The following is a 24,997-nucleotide window of genomic DNA, read 5'->3' on the forward strand; positions in this document are numbered from 1 at the left end:
CTGCACAGAGCTGTCTATTCTTCAACAATCTTGTACAATTTAAATTAACAGCCACAGAACAGTCTCATTTCAGACACGTGCTTTCCAACCACACTGTCAACGTAACAGAGCTGCTGCAAGTTCTCACCATGTGTTCTGAGGAAAATACTGCAAGGGCCAAAGGCTACTACAATATGACAAATGTACTAGTGGACATGATCAGTGCCAAGGAATAGTGCAAGGTGGTGCAACCTTCAGTTTAGTCACTGAATACATACAATGGTACTGTTGTGCCTTTGGGAAACATAAAACTGACTGTCTCCTGTCTTGAGGACAAGGACAAAAGCTGCATTCTTGGTAATATTGTTGTGGAAGCTGTTTTGCCATTCATGCAGTTCTACCTCTGTTCTCCCAAAGTCAGTCCAGATCTGACTCATAATCTTTGGGTGAAACTTACACTCCACCAAGAGCTGATTTCTGGGCATGATATTGGCCCTTCGAGTCCCTGCCTGGACTGTGAGGCCCCCTGGAGGAACAGAGATGGGACAAACGCAATAGTGTCTCCTTCAATAGCAGTCCAGACTACAGTGTCCTATCAGCTGACACAAGCTACCACATTCCAGTCTAGAATTTCTGTAACTTCACATTTTGCAGTAATTCCTATCGTCTAATTTGCTATCCTGGATTTATCCTGCATACCAGAGAAGCCTATTCAACTACCAAAACAAAATCTACCGTTAGTTCACATGTAGACTGAACATCAACTCCTCTACATCTAAGGCTATGAATAGACAGAATAGATATATAAATAAATATACACTCAGTGTTCAGTTTATTAGGTACACTAGTTAAGAAACACAGTCTAATACAACGGTGCTGCAATAAATCCTCTTTCATGAAGGTTATAATGTTCAGTTTGTGTTAAAACAAACAAAAGTAGAATATATTTTATATTTTTAAGAACATATTTAAACAAATAAACCAATATTTTAATTTTAAAATTCAAAACAAACAGTAAACTACATAAAACATGACTAATAAAATGTATTTATTGTTAGAGCTGCAATATAACATTTATAAAATGTTATTTAAAAATGTATCCGTGATGTTGTTCTAGTCACTGGATAGACTGTTAAAGAAGGATTTAAACACCTTTGTAATCAAAATCTTAATATTGGATCCGATCTCATAACGTTAGGTTGAGAGACAAAGAAAAACTGTGATTTTAAGCGTTTTTTTGTTTTGTTTTTTTTATACTGGGCTGATCTCTGTCTAATTAAAATGCTGAGGAAACCCCTTAGACTAGTTCCACGGTCCCCACTGGCTCTGGGGCCCAACTGAGATGTCTGCAGCATTTACACCCAGTTTTCATCAGAACACAGGGAACACCCGTGACTCCGCCCCCACCCTCCGTTACGTCGTAGCCATGGAGAATGCGTCCCACTCTCGTCCAATGAGAAGCGCTGCTGGGGCCATGTGTGTATTGTTTAAACTGCTCAAATCAGACAGAGTTTCCAGACCGATAAAACTTCCACCAAACTGAGTGATGGCGGCCGCAGTGTCTGTTAGCGCAGCTGCCAAGGATGAAAGCACAGACACAGGACTCAGTTTCGCCTCTCGCCCGCTTCATGAAAATTACGACCTCGCTGCGGATCACGAAAACTGGATGGCCGGAGACCGCCGGCATCCCGAACTCGAACCCGGCGAAGAGGACTCGACACCGGGACGCGAGTGTCAGCGGAGGGTTGACGAAGACCTGACATCACTGAGCCCCAAAGAGATCGAGAGCCGCTTGGAGAGAACTCGCCGGGAGTTTTACAACCGTAGAAAAATTATCATAAAAAATCTACCCTCCGACGTTAGCAATCAGGTATGGGTAAAAATTACTAGCCAAATGGAGGTTTAAATTGTTGGATGATTGATTGATTGACGGGGTCGTTTGGCTAACGTTAGCCTAGCTCCCGTATGCCTGCCATGCTACCTATATTAGCCAGCTAGCCATTTAACTCGTTAGCTGCCTTTTTAACTTTGATTTTTTTGTACAGTGTTTTGCTTTGAAACTGCATTAGTTTTAAAAGCTAACACTCCTTTAACTGGCAGCCGCCAAACACCATCACTACTGTGTTTTAATTTGTTTTGGTCAGTTGGTTAACACAGATTAGGTTAACTGCCAGGAGGTCAGATAACTGTCAATAATGGTCATCTGTGGCCTGTATGACCTGCCAGTCCGGCCTCGTAGGTCACAACTTCATAAATTCAATAATGCCTCGTTTAATTTCACCGCTCTAGCTGCCAAGCCAAACTTTCGGTGATTCTACTCTCTACGTGGGCTTTACAGGTGCACTGGAGCTTTTTTTTTTTTTTTTTTTTTTCTCATCAGCCCATCTGTTGTTAAAGCTTTCGTTTGGCTCCATCAACCAGCCACAGATTTTACTCATGATGCCACATTTTTTGGAACGTGCCTGACTCGTGGGGAGCGGTGGGCCTGCGGGCGGTACCATTGTTCACAGGGGGGTGGGGGTAGGGATTGGGGGGTGGTGGTGGTGGTGGTGGTGGGGGGAGAACGGGTAGTGGGAGTTCGAGATGTGAGTTGCAATATAACAAAAGGTGGAAGGCGTGGGGACAAAACGTTTCAGAAAATGCTAGACAGCATCGCCATTCGTTTGTGAATGGGCAAAAACAGCGCAGAACAATTTCTCCTACAACAATGAGTCAGTTATTCACCTCCCTCGCCCCCAACAGGTGCGCTTGTTACCAGATTCCCAATAGACACGAATGACTAATTAATTAATTAATCATGTGCCGACCAAAATCTGCAGTTAAGCAATTTACAGATATGTGATGACCAAAATCTACGACTTAAAAAGTCTGGTAGTTAATTTGTGAGTCACTGTATGAAGGGATGTAGTGCTATATGCCATGATCATTTTAAATGTCCGGATGTAATCATTGTCGTGTCTTATTTACAGGAGGTCCATGAGCTGTTGGGCAACTATGACTTGAAGTACTGCTTTGTTGACAAATACAAGGGCACAGGTTGGTCTAACTGCTTGTCCATCATCTTTGAGACATTGCATTTTCAGTTTAAAGGGGTGAAGGATTATAGCACAGATCATTTATATGTTAACAAAAAAAACCAAAAACAAAACAAAGTTGATAGTGACACATACAGCTTGGGTTGTCTGCAGTTCACTATCTTCCAGAGGCTTCTCCATGAGGAGAAATTGCCTCACAAATAGTGAGGCTGTCTTCATAAATATTACAGTTCATTTGCACAGTCAGTAAAGACATTGTTTATATGGTCAGTTTGCTCCAGTATTTCATCACTAGCGGGGACAAGATAAATTTCCATTTCAGTAAATTGCAATAATTGTACTCTAATTGTTTTGTGCTGCTGTATATTTGATCTGTGTTTAAGTGTGACTGTCGTGTGTGTGTGTGTGTGTGTGTGTGTGTGTGTGTCATATATAACAGTGTGCTAACTGTACCAGAGATGGCAAGCTTTAGTGAAAGTTTGCTATCAGGGAAGGTTGTCCATTTCCCTAACATGCGAGTCTTCTTCTACAAGTGGCTTCTGTAGCTGCCATGTTTGAAACTAATCTATTGGTCAAAGTTTTTTTTGGGGGGGGGGGGGTGTTATAAAATTTATATGGCTGGACTACATGAATATCTGCCCTCAAAAGAAACATTTTCTCCATCAAAAATGAAAAATTGGTCAAAATGGCTTGACAGAATTGGAAATTAAAGGAATAAGAATTTATTCCTAATGTGGGTGTGGGTGTTTGGTTGTTTGGGTGGGGAGGAAACATTCGCCACATCAACCAGAAAGTGGCTGATAACAATGGGCCAGACATTTGCTTGAGCCAGATGGTAAATTCAGGGTATGCCTGGTATCAACCAAACTGTTGTGGCACATAACCAGTCACATTTAGATTTGCTTTTGTACAAAATCTATGAACTGCAGTTAAAAAATTACACCACCCATTTATTTTTGTAATGTTTGTTTTTGTTTTAAAAATATGTCTGATAGACATACCCCCCCCCCCTCCGCAATGTAAAAAGAGTCTGTCATGGACACTGTTTACAGTGGGTGCTAGTAACATTCAAACTCACTTAGCACTACATGTGACTTTTTAGCAATCAACAGTGATACTTAGTCAGATAAAGTGCCTTTGATTCTTGGCAGCTACTATGACAGCCATTGTAGTTTCAATAAGGGAAATGTTGCTGTGACATTAAAGCTGTTGTGTGGTGACATTGTGCCACCAGCACTGTCTTTTATCAGACCTCCTAAATGAGAAATGGTTTCACAACCAAGGTTTTCTCTCCCTGAGACTTGCTGTGTATGAAGATAGATCTTGCTGTTTAATGCTGACTGAACAAATGGCACTCCCTCACTTGTGTTTATTGTCTCTCTTCCTCTCTCTGTCCCCCATCACCCTCAGCATTTGTGACACTGCTCAATGGGGAACAGGCGCAGTGTGCCATCAAAGAGTTCCATCAGCATGTGCTGCGGGACAGGGAGATCTCTGTGCAGCTACAGCCGACAGATGCTCTTCTGTGCATCGCTAACTTGCCCCGTGCTTTCACCCAGCAGCAGTTTGAGGAGTTGGTGCGACCCTTTGGTAACCTGGAGCGCTGCTTTCTGGTGTACAGCGCCTCCACTGGGCATTCCAAGGGCTATGGCTTTGTGGAGTACATGAAGAAGGACTCAGCGGCCAGGGCAAAGTCAGAGCTTTTAGGAAAGCAGCTGGGCTCCCGCATGCTATACGTCCACTGGACTGAGGTGGGCTCCCTAACATACCCACTGCTCCACTCCAAATGTCTGTGTGTGGACCGCCTGCCCCCGAACCTGCTGACAGCCCAAGACCTCCGCAACGCCCTGGCTGACACCCATGCGCCAGTCTTCTGCCAGGTCAAATTCACCACGCACAAACAAACTGTTTCTTGACAACTCAAAATGCTTTTGTAGGCTGCATTATCCAGTCTGCATTTCATACCAAGAATAGGAGATTTTTCACTGACCTTTTATTTCCAAGAAGAATACAACCTTCTACTTGACATCAAACTTGCTGTTGCTAAACTTTCCCCTGTTAGTTTTTTCGGTGGTTTGTTTGTGTTGATTTAATCTATGCATTGCCATAATAACAAAACTCTTCAGAGCTTTTTGGGATTGATGATGTGCTGCCACGCATATCAGAAAGTTGTAGATTTGGCCCTGAAAGTGTAGAGAATGATTTTAGGGATGGTTTACAGATGGCAGGAATCATTTTGTAAAATGTTATTCCATATTTGATCTTTCAGTAACTCTCACCTTTACCCCAGTTTTCATGTGGCCACTCAAAGTTTCTATAGCAATGAGCATTGCTGGTTTCTATGGTGATGACCACCTGACTCCCCCAGGTGGTGTCATTCAGCAGGCTTTTCTGGAATGAGAGAGGGTTGTCCCTTTCGCACGACACACATAGTAGCACTTTTCTGCTGGTTCCAGGGTTTTATAGGATTGTGGCAAAAGCAATGATGATTAGGGGCCATGTCATAATGAAAGGGAGACCATTTAGTTTGCCATAAATGGTTTTAATTGGGTAGAACTCGCCTGGTTGTGAAACCTTGTGATATTGAATCATGAGGCCACAAGTAGTGACTGATAGGGAGTAAAGGGCAGGCCTTTACAGGGAAATTTAAAAGCCATATAGTCAGCAAAATACTACTAATCTATTAGTGTTCAGAATTGATCTTTAAATTTTATAACAGGAAGAATATGCAGTGGATGGGTTAGTTTGCCAAACTTTTAAATGAGTCTCACTCAATGAGTGGAAATTTTTAAATTCTAATAATTTTGTTCAGTTACGGTAATTCTTCTAGCTACATCCAACAACTTCTCAAAAAGTGGACATTTCATTTTAGGACTTGGTGGAAGAGTAAATCAGCCGAGTCTTAAATTACAGGCTGAACAAAACAAAACCAAGAAAACACATTTTCTCTCTGTTGGGAGATTTTCATCATCCCTTTTGATTAGTTTGAGGAGGGATTCTGGGACATTTCAGGGGTGGTACCAGGCATTTCCAACATACATTTTCTTTTTAGATAGATGTTCTACTCACATTTGTGCTGAACGACTAGGGTGTAAGTGAGAAGCAACAGGCCTACTAGTTAGTCCATACTTTGTGTGTGTTGTATTTATTGACACTAGAACCTGGGCTAATTGAGTCTCTGAGATTAGAATGAGTTTTTTTCTTTTTCTTTTTTTTTCTTTTCCTCCTCTCTACAGTTGGCTCAGGGACAAGATGGAAGTTTTCGACGGTTTGCAGTTTTGGAGTTTGCCACTGCAGAGATGGCAGAAGAGGCTCAGCGACTCACTGATGGCAGGCTGCTCGGTGGGACACACATCAGGGTGTCCTTCTGTGCCCCTGGTCCTCCTGGAAGAAGCATGTTGGCTGCTCTGATTGCCGCCCAAACCATGGTATTTCAGTCAAACTGATACTGTAGTCACATGTCCAAACTTACAATTCAGTTTGCCATTGCTATGTCATTACTTATTGCCTGTCTTGTGACTCCTCCTCTCAAGGCTGTGAACAGGGGTAAAGGTCTCCTCCCTGATCCCACAGCCATGCAGATACTCACGGGCCTCAATAACCCTGCCACCCTCAAGATGCTGCTCAACCCACTGTCACAGGGACACAAACAAGGTGAGGAGTTCTCACAAGCTCTTAATCAAGGGTTTAATTTTAGGATTTCTGCTAGTGCTTTGGGTCCTTATGTTCTCCCTGTGTACAGGCCTCCTTGGGGCAGCCCCTACAATGCCACTGCTGGCCAATCCCGCCCTCTCCGCTGCCCTGCTCCAGCTACTCCTTCAGAACCAGGCCAAGGCCCAGCAGGTACTGCTGCCTTTCTGTCTTTTCTCTGACATGTTCCTTTTTTAGCCGCTCCGCATGTTTTGAGTCATCCTCTCCTACTCATGCACACTTTTTTTCTTTTTTTTCTTTCTTTCTTTTTTTTTGTTTGTTTTTTTGTTGTTGTTGTTGTTGTTTTTTTGTTCCCCGCTCTCTGCTCTTTCCCTCTTTACCTTTTAGCAAGCCTTTCTGGGAAATCATCTTCTGTGGGCTCAGGTGCTGCACAATAAAGAAAACCCTCTAGTGCCTTGTGTGAGTGATAATGGTGTTTGTGTTTGGCTATCAGTGTGTGAAGTGGTGATGAAGTTAGATGGATCCTGGTCTTTTTATGTGATTGATGATGGAAAACTCAGTGCATGGGTGGGTAAGATCTCGCTAGATAAGTGTGAGGTTTGTTTTTTGAGTGTGTATGTGTGGGGTGTACTTTTGAGTGGTGCTGAGTGATGTGGTAGGTGTGCTACTCTTTTGTGCGCCAAAATTGTAAACACCCATTCTGTAAGAACATAATTTCATATGTGGTGAGTAAGCCTCGGCGCTGAATAAGTGTGCTGCTGCAGTTCAGCGGTTTTCCACCGCTCAAGTGTTGTAGCCCCGCTTGTGTGACCCTCTTCTGACAGTGAACTCTGGTCTCTCCTTTGGCCAGCAGGCAGGACTCATTGGGGAGAATCCTCTGGCTGCTATGCCTGTCCAGCAGGGAGTCCATCTGCTCGGAGACCTGCCCCAAGGTTAGGCAAATGCCGACTCCAGCCGTAGCTCCTTCAGCCACAAACTGCATGTTTTTGCTTTGCTTATGATGCTAAACATGTAACCCCCATCTAACCCTCAGGTCTTGGTCTTCAGACGGATCCTCTGGCCCCCTTAAAGCCAATGCCACTTGGCAGAGCCCTCACAAGGGAGCAGGAGTCTCCCACAGCGGCATGCACCTTCCCCCAGACTTCCTCTCCCACCCTGCAGGGCATCTCCATGCCCCTGATGGGTGGCATGATGGGGGCAGATGGCCTCACAGCACAAGGGGTAAGGTCTCAAGTAATTTCCATATTATGCTTTCTGGCTCTTAAATTCTTGTCTAGCTTTTTTTTACCCATGTGTAAATGAGAAATGGCTGGCAAAAATGAACTACCTTTTCTCCTTCCTGTCAGGTCTCCATACTAGGAGATCCTCCCAAAGATGTGAATCTTCCCCAGAGTGCCTTCCTCAGTGTCAACAATGTTTTTCCCTCAGGTGAGATTCTTCTTTGAAGTGTGTGTGTGGTCTGATTTTTTTTTTTCCTGCTTACCAGTCTGTTCTTGTTTGTTGCATAACCTCAGTTATTCAGGTAAATATATCCAGCCTGTGATGTCTCTCTGCCTTCTCCTAATCCAGGAGGAAGCTGCAGACCTCACCCCTATAGGAAGAGGCCCACACTAAGCAATGTGTCCAACCAGCACACACACCAGAGCATACAGCCGAGTTACAACCTGCGCTACCAGGATTCCTACAGCCCTGAATATCCTCCCCTACACCAGGTAAACCCCAGATTCCAATGCTTTGTCCGTGGATAGAGTCCATATTTTGAATCTTCTATTCTGTTCTTAGTCGTTGCTGCTTTGCTAGCTGATTCTTGGTGACCTTTTGAATTTACAATGTTGTGCGCACTGCACAGCCTGGCTGCTCATTGCTGCCCATTTAGTAGGCTATATGATGTAATTTGGACTGATGCCCAACATATTTCTCCTCAGGACCCCCTGGCCCACTTGTACGAACAGCAGGAGAACCTTGATACTGGGGCCTTGGCGGGATTCGGACAGCAGGTAGTGTTTTTATTCAACCAACTCAAGATGGCGTGAGCAAATGTTTTTAAATGTTGTTAAATTTATTACATACTGGACTGATAATAAAACAGTTGTTCTGATCTTGTTCGATTGTCACAGCAGCCCTCTCATCACCCCGAGTACAGCGAGCGGTTTTCCCACTACAGTTACCCTCCCAGCCCACCCCTGTCCTCATACTTCAGCTCAGGGCCTGAGGCCTCAAGTAATGGGAGCCTCCCTACCACCCAGCTCAACAGGGTAATCCTACCGATTTGGACTTGGTTTTTATTTTTATTTTTTTAATTAACCCCTTTTGGTTTTAAACTATTGATTACTTATCGGTGCAAGAACGTCGAGGTAGCACTGAAAAGATAAAAAAGTGGAGGGTCACATTCCAAAAATAAGGCCATGTTTAATAATTAATGTTATGCTGTGAGTGCATGAGCCTCAGAGGACTAGGTCACTGAAAGTTGGTTGTTTTTCCTCAGGCTGTGGGAATGCCTCCCGTGAGCCACACCAGTAACTACCCCCCAGGGTTGGGAAATGCTGTGAAGGTAATTTTAACACTTGTGTATTGCCTTATCCTTTTTTGAGTCTTATCTTTTTGTACAGAATTTTTGCTTTTACATCAAGCTGTTTTTCATTCATTTAAATTTTTTTTTTTTTCTTTTTTTTTTTCGCCAATTATAGACTCCCATTGGTAGCCACAAGCGTGTGTTCTCCCGGCTTATCCCATCTCCGGAGCCGAGCCCTGAGGGTGGCTACGTGGGCCAGCACTCCCAAGGCCTTGGTGGCCATTATGCAGACTCCTACCTTAAGCGAAAGCGTATATTCTAAATACAGCTGAATGCTTCTTGCTGTATGAGTAGCCATTCAACAGCCAGGACACGATGGCATCTTCTCCAATAAACTTCGCTTGGCAGTTCTTGGATTTGTCTCCTGTGAGCTCCTGTGAGTGACCCCTGGAGGGCGCTGAGGAGTGCAGCCTGTTGTTATCTGGACACTTGTGTCACTCCAAGGGAATTCTTGGTGGTTGTTTTTTTTTTTTTTTTTTTTTTTTTTTCTTTTTTTTTCTATGTCCTGTTCGTGGTTTTTTTTTTTTTTTTTTTTTTGTGTATATATGATTTTAGTGTGTTGGTAAATTAAGTTTTTACTTTTTTTCCTTTTTTATTTGACTTTTAATTTTCTGTCCAACGACATGTACAGTGAGAAAAAATGGTTAATTAGCTTAATGAAGTCATTTCTCTGAAGCATATTTTTTATTCCTGTGTTGAGTGTGGTGTATCAGCAGAGCTAAGGATAGTTTGGCCAGTTTTCAATAGCAGCCATAGGCTGCTTTTTATAATGTTTGACATCTCACTAAAGCGAAGCTGTCCAGAATTTCAGGCAAAGGGACTTGCATAGTATAAAAACAAGCTTTACTTCAGAGGCTCTACTTTTTTAAGTAGCCTTCCTAATTCCATGTAAAAAGTTAAATACTTTGTGTAATGAGATGGTGTTTTTTCGTTGTGGTGTTTTTTGTTTTCCCCTTCCTTCCACAGGGTTGTTTATTTTGCTGTATGACTCTCTCTGGATCCAGGCCTTTCCTCATTGCTTAACATTCAGCTTTCCATCCACCAATGACAGCTGTGTGTACCTGCCTGTGTAATATTAAGGTGACGCGTTCTACCATTCTGGCATATTTTCTCAAGCCTCAACTTTTCCACGTTGTTTGTCTTTTGACCCACACCCTCCAACTTGTTTATGGAGTCTGTTTGCTACACTGGTTGTTGAGTGATGCACTTGGAGGGCACAGGTCACAATCCTAATCTGTTCTCACCTGTAGAGGATGCCATTTTCTAGTCTCCGGGAGTTGAATATTTTCTGTGTTTTTATGTGAGTTCTGTTTGCTAAGTGAAATTTTGAATGTCCTAAAGTCAGCACACCTCGATGGTTGAGTTGGGTGGGTGGGGCAGTGAACATCCGCTGTGTGCCATCTCTCAAGCTTGCCAGTGCATAACGAATACAGGAACATCAGCGAGAGGCCTGACTCTCAATCGAATTAGCTTTTCAAGATGAATAGATGGCAGCTGGAATGATGGACACAGCCCATGTTCAAAGTTTTCCCGTAATGGTGGGAGTTCAGTCTGTCTGGGGTTATACTAATGGAAGCTACTGGCAGGTGATTGGTCAGTGACATGGCTGTCCTTTTTTTTTTTTTTTTTTTTTTTTTTTTTTTTTTGTGAATAATTATCTGGTTGACAGTTTGATTGTGAAAACCCATTACCTCTGACTTCTGCTAGGAAATGCAGCTACACTTGAGCCTTAACAGTGTTTTCTGTGATCTCATCCTGCCCTGTGTTGGCTTCCATCTACATTTACCATTTCTGTGTTATTTGCTGTGTAAATAGTTAAAGCTTGATCATTTTCCTGAGTCCAAAACTTTTGTTTTCTTTAATCATACCTGCCTCTGGTCTGGTGTTTTGAATGAATTTGCTGCTCCTTGTGTTTTTTGTTTGCCTGTATGTTTGAAAGCTGATGTGACCAAGAGTGGCGCCACAGCAGACTGCTCATGTTGTGTATGGACCAGGAGATGCAGCTGTACTGTATGATCATCATTCATTTTGACTGATTTGATTCTAACTGCTATCCTCTCATCTGTACCGCCATGGTTGTCTCTGTATGTGTGTGATGTGAGCAAGTAAATGTTATTTAAACTGACTGTTGTGAGCACATCATTTAAAAAAAAAAAAAAAAAAAATTGCTTAATTGGACTTTAATTTGTGCCTTTTTAAAAACCCAGAGTTTAATTGCAGAGTGCAAAAAAAGCTGCATTTGATTAAATAAGCGCATTTAAAAATATTTATTTATTTAACAAAGACAAACTGTGACAGAGAACCTATTAGTTAAATTAAATTGCATTGAGTCATGTAATCTTTTTATTAGGTCCTCTATCAGTAGCATAAAGTCTAAATCAAACCTAGGCTGCAGGCAATCAAAGTAAGAAAAGCATTTATTAGACAACAACTAATGTGTTTTTCATTCAGGGGAGGAAAGGTACAAGTTCTTTACTCAGTTTGAAGCTACATGAAGAGGCACATAGGGATTATATTCTAGTCCAGTTGTATGAGTGATTAACTGAAAGGCCTTTCTTCCCCAAAATCTGCACAGATTTTGGGAAACAGGTTTGGTAGACCTCATGTAGTGAACAAAAAAGAGCACACATAAAGCATCTGCTAATAAAAATCCTGGTAAAACTGCAAGATTTCCTGTTGCACAGTATGGGGGAAAAAAAGCCTGGAAGCTAATAACCTAAAACAAAAGCTGTATTATTGTCTAAGGAGGTGCATTTGAGTACAGCACGTTTCCTGTGTACTAGGCCGTGCGTGGCTCTAGTAGGTTCTATGCTTAAACAGCAAACCCAGTCAGTTATCAGCTATCTAGGTAAATAACAGGTTGCTCAAAAAATAATTTGAAAAACTGTGCCAAACTGAGAGGAGAGTGAAAATACATCTCACTCTGAGAAGACTGTATGTGGAGCCTGATGACATTCAGATTTAATAAAAAAAAAACCAACAAAAAACTAAAGAATAACCTGAAATGTCAGCTGTGTTCTTACAGCCTCTCTGTTCAGCAGACCCTGAGGGGAATGGCAGGTCAAATTGTGCTCTTATCAGGTAGGAATGGAACTTAAAGTCCTCTTCCCAGATGATTGGCTGTGCGGAAACCCTGAGCCCTTTGCATTGCTGTTGCTCACCCTTCAGACTGAGGTGCTAAGGGGGCAAGAGGCAGCAAGGTGAGCTCCTCCTCCCCGCAGCAGCCATCAGGATGAAAGGTTTTGATTAGCTGTTATTCGTGCGGTCCCACGGAGCCTCGAGGGGCAAAGCCGCTCATGGAGCTTTCCCCTGATGGGCAAAAACAAAAGTGCAGAACATTGGTCATTAAGCTCTCCCTTTTTAACGCTGATATTGTTTGTGGCATGAGAGCAAAAAAAATCTGCTTCATGTTTGGGTGTGTCGTGGCATGTCACTTAAGAAATAAATCTCAGGGAGAGAACATTGTGAAGAAATTATGGGGTCGTTTTTTTTAAACCAGCTGACATTATATTAATGTGTTTTTCACAGCCGCCGGGTTTATTTCTGTAATACTTATCTGCAATGCTTCAAGCTCCCTGAATTATGTTCTCCTACCTGCAGCCAGTCTACCAAGAGTTTTCAGAGGGATCCACCGAGGCTCGGTGGACGCTGTGTCAGACACATTTAGATTTCTGCCTTTCATATTTCAACCCACACAGTCACCTTGCACAGTTGCTGGTGAGCGCTGCTGAAAACTGCGATTTTCCCGAATACAGAGAGGAAGGAAGAAGAGCTTTGAAGTCAGATCGCCGCAACATCATTTATCAGGAATTACAAACAGCCAAATTAAGGAAAAGTTCAATTTCTTATGCCTTTGCGTGTGTGTGCTGTAGAACTGAAAATGTATCTGTTCCCCCTCACTTCAGTGCCCATGTGTGTTGAATCGAAATCGCTGTATTTAAATATACATATTCACTGTCATCTACGTTTGAAAACACACTTTAAATTCACATGTGCCATGATTTATTACGGCTTTATTTCCTATACGAGCAACAAAGTGTAACCAAATAGGGTATGTCACAAGAGCTGTTTATAGCAGGATTAGTCATAGAAAACAGCCCACTCCCCCCTGTGACAAAACAGTCTATAAAACGGCAGAACATCTCGGTGGCCCAGGAGAAACCTGCTAGTCTGCCTTCTGCTTAATTTGAAAGAGGGGGAAAGCCACTCAGTTTGAACGATGCCCTTGCTTCTACACCCAAACATGATTATATTATAGTAGGGATTTAAATTCCAAACCAGAAAACGTACCCTCGTCCAACCTGAAATAAGCTTGGGTATTGTTACACTCTTCATTTTCATATTTTCCAGCCGATCCTCTGTGTGACTGTATATCACTGTGGCACTACAAAATAAGATAACCATTTCTGGTTATGGGAAATAAACGCAAGGTTTCCATTTGCAGTGTTATTGTTCTGATGCACTGAAACTACGCATTTGATTTCTGAAATGAAGAGGTATTCTGAAGCAAAATGCTCCGTTGCTGTTTCTTGTCAGCATCGTGCACACGGTCTCATTTTTATGACATTCAATCCTGAATATCCAGCACACGGATGTAATCCAGACATTGACACTGCGGTCTTGAAATCTCTCCGCCACATACCGAAAAATTCATCTCTTCAAGAAGTATCTCTCCCCCGTGCAATCAATTCCCTGTCCCATAACGTCCTCAACATTAATAGCCTGCACTTTTATCCTGAAGCTCAGCTCTCCTTTCTCTTATTTCCTTTGCTGCCACTTGTCTCTTACATGATCACTACTGAGTAATGAGATATCGCAAGAACATTTTTATCTCTGACCAGTGCTTTTCTTTTTTTTTCTCTCTGTTTATGATTCAGGAATTGAAGTTTATTTTTCCATTGAACTTAGATATCTGAATATGTGAAATAAATGTGAAATAAATATGTGAATATTTAATGTGGTTATAAAGATTCACCATCACTATATTTCAAGCCAGTGACCATAAAAGTGCATATCAGGAGCACGTACTGTATGGAGCAAATGAACAACCTTGCAGTCATTCCAACGCTTGATTCCCAGCTCCAGTTGCCATGATAGCTCCACAACGTCATTAGCAGAAGTTTTAGAAGCCCTGAAATCTAGTTACCGTGTCATTTGAGGCCTCACTGGTCCTCAGCTTGTCCCTAAAGTGAAACACTGCCTCGCCTCCCTCATGCAACATTACATCCTTTCCCATCTAACTCCTCCTCCGCCCACGGCTGGATGGGCATTTCAGCGGGATTGCTTCGGTTTAGGGAAAGAAACACTGAAAATACTTCAGGGAAAATGGGGCGAACTGCGGTGGCTCGCTCTGCTGCCCGTGAGCACATCCCACAGTCACTTCTGAATGGCCGTGCTCTTTCATGTTGTTCAGTGCGTGGAGGCTTTCTGCAGTTTTACTCCAGCATCAGCTTTGATTCGGCACGAGTCTGTGAGTCTTTATGCACACAGCACGGACAGGAGGACAGTCCGCCCCCGCCGCTGCACCTCCACAGAAAAAGAAAAAGACAAGCTGAAGTTATTTCAAGAATCCTTTTAACACTTAATATAAATGACCTGGTAGCCTGCTGGACCACTGTTACATATCACTGCAGCTCAACCACGTGTGAGCGTGCCCATATTTCACCCTCTCTTCCTTTCTCACAGAAACACCCACGTTCTAGCATGTTCCATTTCCTTTTCATTGTCCGACATACGTGTAACGACAAGCTTGGGCACATGCACATTAGCTACGGGACTACTGCCCACCGCCAGGGAAGAGGCGTGGGTTAATATTTCATGGCCTTCCGCTGGCAGAAAGTGGATCCATTTCCAAGCATTCCCTGATGCCCGATGTGTAGACTCAGTGTGGGCCAGGGGCCAGACAGGCTGATGATGGTGTTTCTGCTGGACACACTGGAATTCACTGCCTCCTGTGATTGGTTGTTGGCTGTGGTGGAGAAACTCCTCGCGAGTTCCGTTCGGGCTAAATCTCTGCATACATATACACTCTCTCCCGTAAACACAAGTGGCAAAAATGCATTACACGCAGTACTTTTCCGCGGCCCACACAACCATCTCATCCGCGTATGCTGTACTGAGTAAGACCGCTTGGCATTTCAATTATTCCTCACAATATAAATGTACACTGTGCAGTCATTTGGCGAGGTTGGTCATAATAAATCAGATGCTCACTAAATGAAGTGTGCAGCTGACTCAAGCAAGAGGAACATTTTTTTCCTCACACCACTGTGGAGCATTCCAGTCCGCAGTGTGGTCTGTGGTCATTTCGTCATCCACTTCATCCCACTTTCGTTGATTTGTTTTTTTTTGTTGTTTTTTTTTAAAATTTGGGATAGAATATAAAAAAGTACTTGATGATTTGGCTCAGTCCCTTATCTATGTCATCAAGGAGTATTATAGGGAGAAAAAAAGAACTTCTAAACATTTGATTTTCAGTTCAATGCAATTTTATATTCAAAAATTAGTACTGATAAAGTATATGCTGCTGCAGATGTTACTGAATTATTTGACATTTCTTGCACAAGCAGTGGGACAAAAATGTTCTTGCGTTCCATAGAAATATATTTCCTAGCTCAAATTCCCATGGTCTCCATGGTTTTTTAACATTTTTCTTTTGATCAAGGTTTTGGGCAGATGCAAGGTCAGGTGACCAAAGGCCTGGGTATTTAATAACTGTTAGATAGAGCACTCTGTGTGGGTATATTCCTTCATATTGGAGACGACATGAAAGCAAGCCCATTTCTTTTGTTATCACGCCAGAATTAAGAAGGAGGACTCCCAGAGTCTTTGTGGGCTCATTTGCATTCTGATGAAGCCACTGAATCAGATGTTTAACTGTGCTGAAATTGTTCTTCTGAGATGAAATCGTTTTCCAATGCAACTCGACTGAAACCCACATTTTTATTTTAAAGGCCGAGGCGTTTCCCAGACAATCAATACTCTAATCTGTGATACTGATAAACAGCCCGGAGTTGCTCAATTAGGGTCTTTATGAACTTTTTCTGAACCCAAACCAACCTTTTTAATACAAAGCTGTTTTTCCATTGTTTCATCAGCTTCAAATAGGAAACTACAGTCATTTCGACATATTCTTCCTGCATCCAGCTACAGGCAGCTTTTTCATTTTTTTCTTGTACATATTTCTAAGGACGTGTACTACAGCTGACAATTTTCTCTCAAGGAGACAGTATTGAATGAAGTCTAGCACAGCTGCCCGGAGAGACAATAATATTTCAAAGTTCAAATTCAATTGCAGATTTATTCAGTGTTGTAGCAGGGACATAGAAAAAGGAAAGAATAACATCAGACCTCATATTAAGACGGATTTTAAACTCAAAATTAGGCTAAAGACATATACATACGATACTAAGTGATGTCTGGAGCAAAACGTAGGTCAATTGTGAGTAGATCAGTTGTCACGGTTCAGGGTCTAGGTCAAAATATACTCTTTTCATTTTTAAGCTCAGTAGGTTGTAAATTACATGCAAACGTAAGGGTTGAGGTGTGAATCTGTGTTCAACCTGCATGTTGTCCTCACATCTTCCTCAAAGCCATGAAAACACAACGGGGTTGTGAGTGCTGGGTCTGCATATGAAACGTACGCATCAACATCGAGATCCTCTGACTCTCTAAATACATTTGCATAAATCGGCTCCAAGACCCTCAACGACGTGACATTTTCATTTTCAGCACACAATATTTAACCCTTTTTTGTTTTTTAAAAAACGCAACAAGCAAAAAAGCAAGTTCAATTGTGCTTTTTCTTATTCCGCTGAGAAAACACTTAGGCCTGCCCTGGCTTTCAAAGACACAGACAAAATGATTAATGCTTCTCTGCTGAGCCTGAACCACTGCAAAGCTTCTGTGGATTACCTTCGCCGATTTTCTGCAGCTCAGCTCCAGTTTGTAATGCTGCTGTTCTTCTCTAAAGGCTACCAGAAAATTAGTTTGAAACACTTTGTGTTCCGTGGAAAGCATTCTAGGCAAAAGCAGATTACCTAGGTGGTACTTAATTTATGATCTGGCGATGTTGATATTCAACAATCAGGCACAAAGGCTACATGTTCACATTGTCACTCAGCTATTTAATGCAGCCCTGCAAGCTACTTAGACCTAAATCTGACCACATTTGGGTTAACACGCCCACAGAATATCTATATATGCTACTTTTCATACAAAATCACTCGAACCTCCGCACACTTTTTAGTCAGTTCAGTCGGATCATCTGACGCAGCCTAATGTCTTTAATTACAGCCATCAAATTATTGTGCTGTATGCGTTTAATTCCTTGTACCAGACTTACGTTGTTGTCGTTCTGTCCTTTTACTTGGCAGCATATTGGTCTGAAGTTTAAAAATCATAGTTCAAAGCAGTATTTCTTCACATGACACAGAAAATGCAACAGCGTTATGTTTTCCTTTCTGTCCTGCTTGCTCTGAGATACAGACAGCCGCAAAGAAAAGAGCGAAAAGACATGCGGACAAGAGGGAAACAACTCTTTAGAGTGTCAGTCTATTTCTAAAGCCACTAATTAGAGTATCCTGTAGATAGAAACTGGACTAAAAGTCTATAACTGTGCTCACTGCCCTGTGAAGCTGTGATGCTCGTTACAGAGAACAGAATTGTTGATTTATTGGTTTAGACCATGTGTCTCTTTATGATTTGCACTCATTTCTCCAAAAGCCACAATATACACTATGTGAGGGTTTGCATTCAGATACAGATGTTGATTTATTGACAGAATACAGGGAATGTTTTGACATTTCAGGGAGAAGGAGGGTAGAAAATGTGATTCTTCTTCTTTTTTTTTCATTCATTGGTGTTCATAGGAAGTTAATTCACAAGCCGCCTATTTCGTTCTGGTCACATTCTCCCTTCTGCTTCAATCTGTCAGAGTGGAGGCACAAGCACTGGGGAGAAATTAGGGAATGCTTTTAGGGGACCCCATGGAAGTAGTGGACTTTTTGTTAATTCTTGGTGGCACCACTGCTTCCCCAATACAGCTTTTCTCCCACTACAGTGCAGTGTGCTACGCACGGCGTCTCTGGTGGCCTCCGGCTACTGAGCTCGACCCGCCTGAGGCGTGAGGCCTGGGGTTGGAGAGCTGCCTGCACTGTAGTTCAGTCCAGTCAGCATTGGATGGAGCCAGTGGGCGGGACTGAAGCAGTGCTATGGCTTTATCAAAACGATTACAGTCTGCAGTGCCGTCTGTTTTGATTCCGTTTACATACTTTGAAACCTTCCCCTTGTTTGGTGTCATATCTCATGCCCTTAGTGCAAATTGAGCACTTATCATCTGTGTAGATGGATTATTTTTGAGCATCAGAGCACACTTTGACACCAAGATGTTGCATTCTGCAATTTTTAACTATTAGTACCAATATTCATGTTATTCAGAGCATCAGTCCTGAGAGCATTTGGGATGCTGGCAGGGGAAGAAGAGCCCCAGCAACTTTCAGAAGTTTACAGTACATCCAAACATCACTCTGTCTTATTTTTTAGCCCCCTATCTGTGTCAGGGTCACCAGTGGCCACATGCAGAGAAGCCCAGATGCCCTGCCTCCCAGCAGGGAATCTGAGGGCGCTTCCAGGTCAGCTGAGGCTGAGGCTGTACTGAGTGCAGCCAGCATGGTGCGTCCTGGTGGGCTGCATCACCAATAGGAAGTGTCTGAGATCCATCTTTTCTTTGAGCCCGAACCACCTCAACTAACATTAACCCCCTCTCGCTGCTCGACAGCAGCGCCTTCACTGCGAGGTCCAACTTGAACTATTTTTTTTTTATTTTTTTTATCCAGGTTCATCACCATATCACAAAGCATGATGAAACCTTTGCCCTGCTTTGCTCTATCTATACCACCACTCTGATACACTACTCATCGCCACCAAGTCACATTCAGCTGCAGGGGCCTCCATTGCAATGCCGACAAAAAGCTGACACATCCGCAAACACCTGTCACCAAGCTAAACACTCTCTAGACCACAGCTGCATCTTGATTACATTTCTGACTCAGTTGTTTTTATTATCGAGAACAAGCTTGATTTAATACCAAAAACAGCTCCGACTCCGAGTGTTCGGTTGCAGTTGAATGGCGGCTAACTGCATTTTCGGAGAGTATAAATGAAACACTAGAGTTTATTAGCAACAAAAAGACCATATTGGTTTGTGTCTCTTACCCATTTACTGCCAGTCATTTCAATATGGTACAGAAATCAAGTTGTGGATGTTGAGATTCACTAGTTTATCCATCCCAGACTGAGAGAACATCATGTCTACTGAAGTTACATGGCCGCTGGGTATATTTCGACTCACTACCAGATTGAATTTCTTACATTGTCACATGAATACAAAATTAAAATGTACTGCTTGGCCAGGACAAAACAAAAGCAATCATTTTCAGGGACACGTAGTTTTAAGTGATAAACAGTGGCGCCTCTAGATGTCACGCCTTTTTTAAAACCTCTCGCCCGGCTGACATCGTTTAAGCAATTTGTTGCGTTTGTTTTCTGTCAAGGAAAAGCACAGGGAACGCGGGCACGGGTCAAAACACAGTGGATGAGCACAGAAGAGGCTCAAAAGCCCCCAGTGCTGAGAAAACGACCCAACCACCATAGAGATAGACTGGACTCGCGGAGAGAGAGAGAGAGAGAGAGAGAGAGAGAGAGGTGGTGGCGGTGGTGGAGCCAATGTTTGTCGTCGAACTCCAGCAAATATGAGGGATGGGAAGATAATGGGCCACACAGAACAGGATGAATGAATCTCCGCAATTATCAGTTTGTGTCCTGTTATGATGCATTGTGACAAAACAAAACCTGAAGAAGAGAGTCTGGGTAGCAAAGAACAAAGGATCGCATGTGGTTTTTGGACATATCCATCCGTTCTCCACACCATCCTGATTCACTGAAGAAGGATGGTTATTGAGTCCACTTTAACGTCCTATTGAAATCACTGGATCAAGCATCTCCATGGAGGATTTACTGGAGACCCGGGCGCTGCATGTGCTCACAGAGACGCTGTAGCTCTACGCGAGCCGCGAGAGATTGACTACTTTTATGGAAATTGCTTGGAAAGAAAGAGCTCGGCTAAAAGACATACGGGAAACAATAATACCACACACCACACACAGACACACACCCAGAGAAAGGCAGCGCTGGCGATCTGTGTGTCACTGCAATAAGTGGCTGATAAAAAGCAATAAATTCTCTAAAATAAATACAGTAATCCGGCCGTGCGCCATGGGCGAGGAGGCGTCAAACTTCAGGAGAAGCAGCAAAACCGGTGTCTCATCACCAAAACCCCGGACTGGCGAGGATCACGGAAGAGCGGAGATTCTTGGGCTAAATTAAAACCGATCACCACAGAAAACAATGACATTGGTCGTTTTTGGATGACTTGTCAGATTACCACTGTGATCAGAGTTTTTGATGTTATTCGGAAAACAAGATTCCGAGCTGGGCTGTGCTGGACTTGGTCACTTAGATTTGTTCGCTCAGAGATCAAGCGGCAGAGAGGGACATGAAACGTTTAGCTTTGTGCTTGAAATCAACGAATACAGCCATATTATCTAATCAATAAGTTAAAAAGGGATCTTCATTTTTATGCACTATGATGGAACCACCACCATGCTCAAAGAAGAGCCTGTCCCTGTCGCTCCCGGTTCCCCGGGAAGGACAGGCGACTCTGAAGCCTCCGCAGCATCTCTGGAGACAACCCCGCACCCCGATCAAAATCAAACACCGGGGCTACTCCGACACCGACCGGCATCACCACCGGCACATGGAGCGCTCCGACGCCGTGGATACCAGCGACCGACCGGGACTGAAAAAGTCTCGGATGTCCTGGCCGTCCTCTTTCCACGGGACCACAAACACATCCATGGGAAATTGCGTCGGGAATAAACGGTAGGCGAGAGAGGGGTGTGCATTCCAAACAGCCCAATAATAGCCCATAACAGCCCACAAGGCATATGCGTAAACGGGAGGGGAGGGGTGTGTGTGCGTGCTTGTGTGTGTGTGTGTGTGTGTGTGTGTGTGTGTGTGTGTGTGTGTGTGTGTGTGTGTGTGTGTGTGCAAGCGCGCGTTGTGGGGGGGGGGTAGCAGCATTTTAATGAGTGCGTAATAACGCAGTGTTCCTGAAGGCTTAACTGATATGAAGCGCTTTCTATCGGGAGGCGGGACGCGTGGGTTCTCGGTGCCGATGCGTTATGCGTCTTTGGATAGACTGTGTCAGATGGGCACGAAGCGCAAAGCAGACCAGACCGCCCACTCGAAACGCAGGAGCAGCATCTGGAAATACCAGTTACATTTTTAAAAGGGTCCAAACGTTACATGCAGTTGATAAGAGACACGAGGCACAGTCGGTTTAATGGCACCAAAGGTCTAGTGGGTGCGTTCAGGCGTGCGGGGCTGAGACATTGCCAGCATGCGCACTCCAGTCCAGGCCTTTATCAGCTTGTTTGCAGAGGGAGGTCTGGCGCCCCGTGGGCGTAGGCCCAAAACTTTAAACCCCTGTGTAGTCTACTAGATTGCACCTTGCCTGAGTGTCCTTCAGCCAGGTAGCGGGTCTCGTAACTCAAAGGGTAGCTGATCAGGGGCCTCTGACCCCCTTAGGTGTGGCGAATGAGGTGGAGGTTGAGTTGAGAAGAGGCTCTCTCTCTCTCTCTCTCTCTCTCTCTATGCTATTCATAAGATGTGAAAAAGTTATCTAGTGTTACGTGGACCCGTGTCGCAGGACTGCCACACGGATGGTCTCAGACGGCACCTCATTGGCGCAAAAACGGGTGCGCTCTGACACGGCACAAAATTCACCGCATTGGAGAAAGAGAGGACGTACGCGGACAGACGCTGGAGACAAACACAGCAGAATCACATGATAGCCAAACTCCACCGGCTGACAACTCTACCAACATTTAAATCAAATTACACGATGCATGTTAATCAAGGAGATTAGATTAAAGGCATTTCATTAAGTGAGTCATGGAACAGTAAAATTTTGATACAATTACTTTGTCCTTACACAACAATTGCTCCATTTAACCTCTTGACAAGACACTGAAAGCAGCACTTGGATGTTTTTTTTTTAAACGTTAAACAGCTTCTTTTCCAGATAGTTGGACACGTTTTAGGGAACATCTAAGAAGTTAAGCCTGTACACCAGGGTATGGAGTTAGGCTGCTTGTTTATGTGACTCGTTCTTGTTATTTCCCACATGTTCATAAAAGGGATACCCCCCTGTTTCTGTGAGGGATTTAGCGAGAAGGTTAGGACTATAAATGCATCTTTATAATTTACTGCCTCTTCCACTCTGTCCTTTGTGTGGCTTGAAATCCCCAGATGTTCTTACAAGTGGAAGAGTTAATTTACATGTTGGACTGCTTCCTTCTCCCTTGTTTACCCCCCCCCTTTCCTTCTCCCAGTCACTGACCAAGTCCAAATGTGGTCCTACCACAAGAGCAACACATTAAACAGGGTGATTATTATACTAACAACACATCCCTGGGAGTGTGGTGGGTCTCACAAGGACTGTTGGGGTCCTTTATTTTTTCTCCCGTTATTATTTGTTGTCTTTCTTTAATTATTATTTTTTTTTTTCAATGCCACAGACGGCCTTCTTGGCAGGCCCCTGGGAGAAGGGCCAACTCCAGCTGACTGGAGGAAGGGCTGATTTGTATTTTAGTCCCCAGGACACACACCGAGGCAGTCCAATCCTCAGTGCATTGAGACTGACTCTGCCTGCCCTTCTCCTTCTGTGGGCGGCAAACCATGAGAGGGCAGAGAGGGAGAAAAAGAGAGAGGGCGAGAGAGAGATAATTCGATTCCGACGAGCTCCGTTCTGAGAGCACACCAAGCAGGCTCCGACTGTGTGCGCGCATGTTCATGTGTGTGTCTGTGCCTCTTCGCACGTCCGCGAGGTGATGTGTACGATCTGTGGGTGTTTGTGCTACACACTGGTCAGGAAGGAGGGTGCATGGAGGAACGGAGGCTGGTAGATGAATCTCGTGTGTCATGAGTAGTGGTGAAATGCAGCATGCACAGTGTTTGTGTGGAGGTATTTTTGAGTGGGCTGTGCACAGGTTAGTGTCTGACCTGTAGCCTGTATGGATTGCAACAGGCCTTGTTTTATCTGTTTTCATATCAGTGGGAGGCCGGAGGGATTTCTGTTGTGTTGATATTATTTTCATTCTTTTCACATATTAGAGCGACTGTATATGCTGCCATCTTTGCTTATGTCTGAATAGCGGATGCTTGAAGGTGGAGGCCTCATCTCCTCGCTGGATTATTCAGGCTTTATGAACATCGATGTGGATCCAGCAGCTCTGTGTCTTGAGCTCAAGGATAACTTGCATTATCCTATCCTATCCTGAAGGCAGCTCCAGTGACACCGGCTCTCACCACTGCTCTGAATGTTTTTATGTACATGCACGCACTGTCCGGGAATATCATTTCTCTATACCCTAGAATATGGCAAAGGACAGGCGAGAGCCGGGAGCTGCACCCTAATTCCTGCTTATATTGACAGTGTTTTTGGGAACAGGTTACTCATCAAACGTTGGTTCTGGGCAAAAATTGAGACTGAATATTCAATTTTTTAATGCATAGGTATAGATTACAGATACATTTTCAACATTTTTAGCTTTGTAGAAACACGTTTTTGCCGTTATAATGACACATATTGTAAGCTCACATTTATTAGCTAAGGAACATGAAGTAACGTTGTTGTTGGAGACTGGAAAAAGTAATTGGGCTTTGACTGGTTGGGCACCGATCGACCCAGCGGATGACCTTAATGTCTCAAGGAAGCAGGCCGTTCAATCACTGAAGAATTGGTCTAGACCTCATCTGAAGGTTTGAAGGATCAATCAGCCTGAGAGCTGCTGCTGAAATTGTCGCAGACAAGGTTCAGAGAAAAACAGATTGTACCGTGTAACTGTAATTGATACAGTTGCTTTTGAAAATGAAGCACTGCCAACAGTCACCAATCTGGGGATGGATGGCATACAAGAGGGATTCTGGGTGTTGTTCTGCATAATTGTTTAGAGAATCATTGTCTGTGACTGTTTTCGCTTGTCTATTTTCGTCTCTGTGTCGTATCCCACAAAATGGCAGTCTTAGTGGCAATCAGCTTCAACCCAAGAGTGTCAGTCTGCCTCCTCTTCCCACCCCCGGTGTCTTTTGTTCGACCGTCTTTTTGTCAGAGTACGCTAATGCGAGCGTATCAGTCATCAGGTCCCATGCCCGATGTGCTCCGGGAAGTTCCAACGCGAAAATGAATGACTGACGCCGAACGAGTAACAGCTCTTTCCGCACTTCTGTTGCTATGGTAACTTGTTTTTGTGCATTTGTAGAACAGATTTCATTTACCCAAAAATGGCCAAGCCCTACAGGCGCTTGCTGGGCTTGACTGTGTAAGTTGTCAGCATGTGACAGATCCCACTGGATAGGCATTATGGCTCGTATGTTTGTAGGGTGTAAAGGGGAATATCAATGCACTTCTGCCGAGGAACCAAAGTTTAATCACAGCACAGAGCCGGCTTCCTGTTCAGTCCTCAGCAACAGTTTCTAACCAAATCTTCCCTCCACTTCCTCACCCACCACTTCATGCATTCTTTACACCTTTTTTCCCCCAAGCTAAGATCCAGGGCTGATTTGTAAGCGGGAGCTGCTCTTTTTTCCCGCCTGACTGGCCGGCTGCCATAATAATTTAGTTCATAATGAGGTACAG

At 43.6% G+C, this 24,997-nt stretch overlaps 2 protein-coding genes and 1 long non-coding RNA gene across 6 annotated transcripts in view; 2 read left to right on the top strand and 1 right to left on the bottom strand.

Annotated features, from left to right (window-relative positions):
• The first annotated feature begins 1,507 nt into the window (after positions 1-1,507).
• Positions 1,508-9,718, top strand: raver1 (ribonucleoprotein, PTB-binding 1). Of its 4 annotated transcripts, none has more exons than XM_040159008.1 (14): positions 1,508-1,849; positions 2,949-3,015; positions 4,425-4,894; positions 6,251-6,442; positions 6,548-6,668; positions 6,757-6,857; positions 7,516-7,597; positions 7,699-7,886; positions 8,012-8,093; positions 8,235-8,377; positions 8,591-8,662; positions 8,783-8,920; positions 9,151-9,216; positions 9,353-9,718. In XM_040159008.1, the coding sequence occupies exons 1-14, from the start codon at positions 1,526-1,528 to the stop codon at positions 9,497-9,499; spliced, it is 2,193 nt and encodes a 730-aa protein (XP_040014942.1). In that variant the 5' UTR covers positions 1,508-1,525; the 3' UTR covers positions 9,500-9,718. The 4 variants fall into 4 exon arrangements, with proteins under 4 accessions (XP_040014942.1, XP_040014960.1, XP_040014952.1 ...); XM_040159026.1 differs by having other exon boundaries at positions 8,786-8,920; XM_040159018.1 differs by having other exon boundaries at positions 7,519-7,597.
• Positions 9,719-18,014: 8,296 nt separating this feature from the next.
• The window catches only part of LOC120782928, a 43,650-nt gene continuing 36,667 nt past the window's right edge, over positions 18,015-24,997 (bottom strand). The window contains exon 3 of the long non-coding RNA XR_005706281.1: positions 18,015-18,188. This is a non-coding gene — a long non-coding RNA (uncharacterized LOC120782928). The remainder of the gene's footprint in view (positions 18,189-24,997) is intronic.
• The window catches only part of pde4a (phosphodiesterase 4A, cAMP-specific), a 39,951-nt gene continuing 35,551 nt past the window's right edge, over positions 20,598-24,997 (top strand). The window contains exon 1 of the mRNA XM_040115461.1: positions 20,598-21,177. Within this exon, the coding sequence (XP_039971395.1) occupies positions 20,882-21,177 (296 nt within the window). The 5' untranslated portion in view covers positions 20,598-20,881. The remainder of the gene's footprint in view (positions 21,178-24,997) is intronic.

This window comes from Xiphias gladius, chromosome 3, assembly GCF_016859285.1.
Source record: "Xiphias gladius isolate SHS-SW01 ecotype Sanya breed wild chromosome 3, ASM1685928v1, whole genome shotgun sequence".
Taxonomy (NCBI): Eukaryota; Metazoa; Chordata; class Actinopteri; order Istiophoriformes; family Xiphiidae; genus Xiphias; species Xiphias gladius.

Coding starts and splice junctions, on each gene's coding strand:
- raver1 (XM_040159008.1), top strand. CDS start 1,526: ATGGCGGCCGCAGTGTCTGTTAGCGCAGCTGCCAAGGATGAAAGCACA. Junction 1,850..2,948: donor CCTCCGACGTTAGCAATCAG/GTATGGGTAAAA, acceptor TCTTATTTACAG/GAGGTCCATGAGCTGTTGGG. Junction 4,895..6,250: donor ATGCGCCAGTCTTCTGCCAG/GTCAAATTCACC, acceptor TCCTCTCTACAG/TTGGCTCAGGGACAAGATGG.